At 29.3% G+C, this 6,000-nt stretch overlaps 1 protein-coding gene across 1 annotated transcript; it reads right to left on the bottom strand.

Annotated features, from left to right (window-relative positions):
* Positions 1 to 4,493: 4,493 nt before the first annotated feature.
* On the bottom strand, positions 4,494 to 5,435 carry LOC135928294 (uncharacterized). Its single transcript, XM_065464727.1, has one exon. The coding sequence runs from the start codon at positions 5,433 to 5,435 to the stop codon at positions 4,494 to 4,496; it is 942 nt and encodes a 313-aa protein (XP_065320799.1).
* Positions 5,436 to 6,000: the final 565 nt, after the last annotated feature.

Genomic DNA, 6,000 nt, shown 5'->3' with positions numbered 1-6,000 from the left:
GTTTTTATTTTTCATATTACTTCGGAAAATCCTTTTTCTTATATAATTTTTTGTCAAAAAATAGCTGTTAGTGGAATTATACAAAATAATTTCCATCCTTTTATATTAATTTCATGTTTACTTAAATGATAAAATTCTAAAAATAAATCTGCACTAAAATCGTAGGAGTCCCAAACCAATCTAACGCAGTCATATTGTAAACCACCTTTCGGTTACTTTCTTAGTATATTCTCCAGGATCTCCGTATATTTTATATTATATATATTAGTTTAACGCTCAATTTTTATTTCCCTTTTCTCTCACTCGGACTCCCTCCCAAATATGTTTCTATTTTACTATTTCTGCCTATTCATTAATTTTTATGTTTTTTCCTTTCAATGCAAACGACTTTTTCAGGAAATTTTTTTTAGTTTTAATTTTTCATATTTTTCAACTTCTAGGAGCCACGGTTATATAAATTATTTTTGTTTCTCTTAAAATAAAAGTCTTTTCTAATATTGGGCGCCATCGATCTCTCTTTTCTTAACATTTTAACTTTTCTCTTTTCGTTTGTAGGATTGTCTTATGCAACTTGTTATTAATTTTTGTATTTATTTATTGGAACTTAGTAACATTTATATTTTTGGTTATTGCAAAGTGATTAGGTCACCCCACCCTGAAGTTTTCCCCCTACCAGTCTTCTATTAAACAAAAAATTTACTTTATTTTTTTTTATACGCAAACTGTATTTTATTTCCCTACATATTTTTTAAATCTTTTTTATTATAATGTCTATGTCAACTCGGTTTCCAAATGTGCACAGAGATATAGAGGTAAAATTTTCTCTGTACAGCTTTAAATTTTATTTATTAATCGGTTTCCAAATGTGCACAGAGATATAGAGGTAAAATTTTCTCTGTACAGCTTTAAATTTTATTTATTAAATTATCTTTTTTCTTAATTGTTTTTCTCTACCGGTGGCCTCATATTTCTTCCAACATGTTGGTTCCTTTTATATAAAATTAGTCCTAGGAAACTTTCACAATTTATTTATTTACCTTTATTTTATTTTTTCGATTGGCTCTCCCTTAGATAATATGTTTTCCTTTCAGAATTCCCAAGAAATTTCCTTTACGCTATTCCTTTTTCTCTTTCTTTTAAGGTAATTAAGACATTATCCTTGCTTTTGATTTGATTGATGTTCTCTTTTCATGTAAAATATTTTTTCGCTCTTGGCTCAGTATGTCTCCCTCCCTCGTTTTGTTATTTTTTTGCCTTATCATTCTCTCATAAATATAAATATATACTATTTTCCTTTGAATAGTTTTCTAAAAGTAAGTTAATAATAATAATATAATTTATTGGGATATTTTTTCTTTTTTATTAGTCTGTCCTTAACTTATTTTCTTAAATTTATCATGAATTTTCTATATTACAGACAACATCGTATGTAATGCTATACACCTATATTCTGTTTAGGCCATAAATGATAGAAACATTGTCAGAAGATGCTAGGAAAACGCCTTACGTTAACTTCTTATTTTCTGTATTCCCTTTTAAATCCTGCAGTTTCAGAAGTTGTATTCTAAATTAAACCCATCTTGATGGTTTCAACTCTTAAACCCGGGTCCTTTGCCCCACTAAATGGGTTTCTTGTAATTGGTGACCAACTCATAAATAATTCGAAAATTGTGCTCTCTAAGTTGTACTCTAATTTAACTACTCCTGATTTCTCACCATAACAGCCATTAGTGAAATTATACAAAATAATATCCATCCTTTTATACTAATTTCTTGTTTACTTAAATGATAAAATTCTAACAGTAAATCTGCACTAAAATAATAGAAGTCCCAAACCAATCTAACGCAGTCATATTGTAAACCACCTTTTGGTTACTTTCTTATTATATTCTCCGATCTCTTTTCTTTTATCTTACAATGATATAGGTTCAACACTATCACTTGTTATATACTGTCTCCTCTAACCCTTTATATTTTTGTAAATCCTAGTGATTTCTGATTACCCTAGCTATAAGGTTAATCTAGTAAGAAGGTTTCTAGTCTTCAAAGATCCAATCTAAATAATATGTTAAAGATGTAGTTACAAAAATGTTAAGAATTAGAAATCTATCGACTACAAGGAGTGGTTTAAATGTCTTATTATGACACCTTTATCAAAACTCCCCCGATAACAATTCGGCCAATATACAAAATCCATAAGTCCTGGAACCACGGACAACTACGGTCAGGTGAAACAAAGCTGCGTACTATCACCTACTCCTTACAATATAGCCATAAACATATAAAAGAAACCATGAACACTATGAACCTAGTTGATCGATCATCAAACAATATAGTATCAATCACCTAATAATCATCGTACGTAGATGATCTGTTTTTTTTTGTCCTACTCCATAGCAACAAGTCGGTATCACCTTTAATATAATTTATTATGCCATCCCCTGAGGCGTCTATAAATAGCATACATTGAGGAAAATGAAATTATAGTTAGCAATTTTAAATATCTTGGCGTGAAAAATTATATTTAAATAAATATTAATTTCCTTTGATCTTTGAAAGTAACACTATTATATTTTCCTTCCTGATTTTTAATTTTTCTAATATCTCTCCGGAACTCCTATTTTATTCTTTTATACTTGTTCTACACTCTCCGAATAAAAAGATAAAATATTAATAAAAAAATAAATAAATTAAATAGAAAAATTAATTACAATCAATATGATAAGGTAAATAGAAAAATAAATAAAAATAAAAGAAATTTTTTTTTTTCATTTTAGGAGAAGGAAAAGTAAAACACACAAAAAAACTCTTTCGCATACAAATAAAAAAATATATCTCAATACATTACTTAAAAAAGCAGACATATTTCTCAATTAAATTATTTACCGTATAATTTTTGTTCTAATAACCCGTGCACATTCTTAATTCTTATAAGGCGAACTCTCTGTAAGATAAAGGTAACTATATCAATGATAATTAACTTATATAATTTCTTAAGTTTATGGACCTTAAATATATAGAAATTGTTAATATAAATCTAAGTATTGTGTACCACTTAGGCTAAGGATAAATTTTACACTTGTACAAATTTTCAAGCAGATTGACTTTAACAATGTTACGCTATATTTATATAACATTTATGCTATTCGAATAAGATTGAGTATCTATCCCATGGCGTGGATAAACGATGTTATACCATGTAATTGCCTTAATGGTGGCTTACAAGGAATAAGGTAGGAATTTTTTATAACTTAACTATAATTTACAATTATACTTCTATATTGATCATAATTTCTTATATTCATTTCCCTCCTTCCTGGTGTAGAATCGCACGATAATCATAAGAAATACTTCCTTTTTTTATATACAATGAAAGACCATAGTATTAGGATGATTTCCTTAAATATAAGATCGCTAAGTGACAAACTCACAATTATTAGGCAAACTATAAACGATCAACGATATGACATCCTCCTTCTACAAGAAACTCATTTGAAAGAAACGGAAGTAAGAAATCTCTTAGAATACACCTTATACTGCAGCTCGAATGCTGAACATGTTTGGGCAGGTGTAGCAATCTTAATCCATAACAAACTAATTAAATATGTAAGCTTTAATCCAATTTCCAGTCGCATTTGCTGCCTTACCTTAAATATTGGTTACAAGAAAATTCACCTGTTCAATATTTATTCGCCACATAATAATAAAGTTTTTTACATAGAGCTGGAAAATATCTTAAAAGAACTACCTCATCGAGATAGTATCATATTAGCTGGCGATTTCAATGCCTCGGTCGGGAAGCCTAACAAATCTACCTGCCTCGGGAACCAGTGACGGACTGGCGACGTTACGGCCTCGTGGGCATTTTTTATAGCGGCCTCATTTTTATGGGGGCTTCGCCCCCATACCCCCTATTTTGCGGGCCTTCGGCCCGCTTTTACCCGGCCTTTGGCTGGGTTCCCTTAAATGGCTTCTTTAAATTATATATTTTTATTACTTGTTATTTTTTATAGGTTCAAACAATTTACATTTTAAAAAAGAAAAGAATAATGACAGGATAATCATATATTTTATTTTAAAAAATTGCACATCCAAAATCAAATTCATTGAATACATAAAAAAATATTCATTGCACATATAAAAAAATATTCATTGCACATATTAAAAAATATTCATTGCACATATTAAAAAATATTCATTGCACATATTAAAAAATATTCATTGCACATATTAAAAAATATTCATTGCACATATAAAAAAATATTCATTGCACATATATATTTTATATTAGATTTACAAGGATATTGCACTATAAAATCAAATCATACATCACATGTTAAATATAATATAATACATACTCAATATATAAAATCAATTAATTACACATATAAAATTATAACAATTATACAATATTGCACAGAGAATAAAATTGTTGCACTTATAAAATTAGAGATCATATTGTAATAGATATAAATAAGATTTAAATAAATGAATTAGTAATATATAATTTTTATGTTAATAAATCTCTCTTTATCTTTGATGAGTAAATAAACAAGAATTACTTCTATTTCAATCTGCGATAATAGTTCTCGCTCAACTGACATCATTAATAATGCTTCTAATTTTTCTTGGCCTATATTAGCTCTCAGCCTATTTTTTATAATTTTCAATTTGTTAAATGTTCTCTCGCAATCCTGCGTAAATGATAAAGTTAAAATGTATTCATACGCCAAAAATAAATTAGTGTATGCACTTGCATGCATATTGTACCTCTTAAGAATTTCATACACGCATATTAAACAATTGTTACACATATCACACTTCGAGTTATTATCATATTGTAGTATTCCATCTTCTTCATTCGACTCCTCACTTGTACATAAGATATCAACGTCCGTTTCATTTAATTCTGCTATTAAATCTTTGAATACACTAGAAAATGAACACAATTGGTTATGTAATTTATCACTCGATATATTTGCCAATTGCGCCAGTTTTTTCAAGGCCATTTCTGAAACTATACTATTTATGTCATCAAAATGCCTTGGATGCAAATATCGCACATTCAAAATAAGCTCTCTATTCGCAGAAAAGCGTTCCGACAAACTGTTTATAATTTGATCAATTATAGGACGAAATACTTCCACCCTATAAAGGTCAATCGATTCTTGAGGACGTTCATCCTGGCCTTCATCACTATTTATTCTCTTTGCTCGTCCTATTCGAATTTTTGGCAGAGCAGTCTGTACACAGATACCCTCCGCAAGCTTTAAATATGAAAGTGTTTCATTTAAATCAGAAGCCATTTTTATTGCTTTATTTTGAATTAATGTAATAGTTATCGATGACACAGAAGACTTAGCATCTTCTATCATCTTCCATGCCGACAAAATATCTAAATTTTTGGTTTGAAGATACAATGACAATGGCCCCATTATTTCAAAAATTTAATATTACAGCTGTACTAAGAGTCTTAAATTTACATAAATTATCTATCAACGACTGCGCTTCTGATGAGGTTTTTGCCTCAAATGATTTATTATCTATTATAAATCGAAGTGCACTTATCGTTATTGGAAGTAAACTCTCTTTGCCATATATCCATTTAAGGGCTTTTTCACGTGCCCACCACCTTGTCTCACCTATTTTTTGCAGCCTTCTCAGTTTATTTTGGCCAGTTGAGTTATTCTGTTTCACCCAAGCGTCCATCCTTTTATATGATTCACCAAAGAAAGTTGTTAGTCTGTTCAATAATCCAAATAAAATTTTGCCTTCAATATTATCGCATGAATCACATATACAGAGATTTAATATGTGACTATAACACCAAATATACAAGCTACCTGGAGCCTCTTGTCTAATAAGAGCTTGCAACCCTACAAATTCCCCCCGCATATTTGCAGCATCATCAAATGATTCTCCAATTATATTTCTCATTTGAATTCCATGTTTTAAAAAGCATTCACTCAAGATATCAAAAAATCCTTTTCCAGAAGAGTT

Source organism: Gordionus sp. m RMFG-2023, chromosome 1, assembly GCF_954871325.1.
Source record: "Gordionus sp. m RMFG-2023 chromosome 1, tfGorSpeb1-WG-v2, whole genome shotgun sequence".
In the NCBI taxonomy this organism is placed as follows: domain Eukaryota; kingdom Metazoa; phylum Nematomorpha; class Gordioida; order Chordodea; family Parachordodidae; genus Gordionus; species Gordionus sp. m RMFG-2023.
Note: the sequence above shows the minus strand (reverse complement) of the source record. Positions and strands in the feature narration are given on the sequence as shown.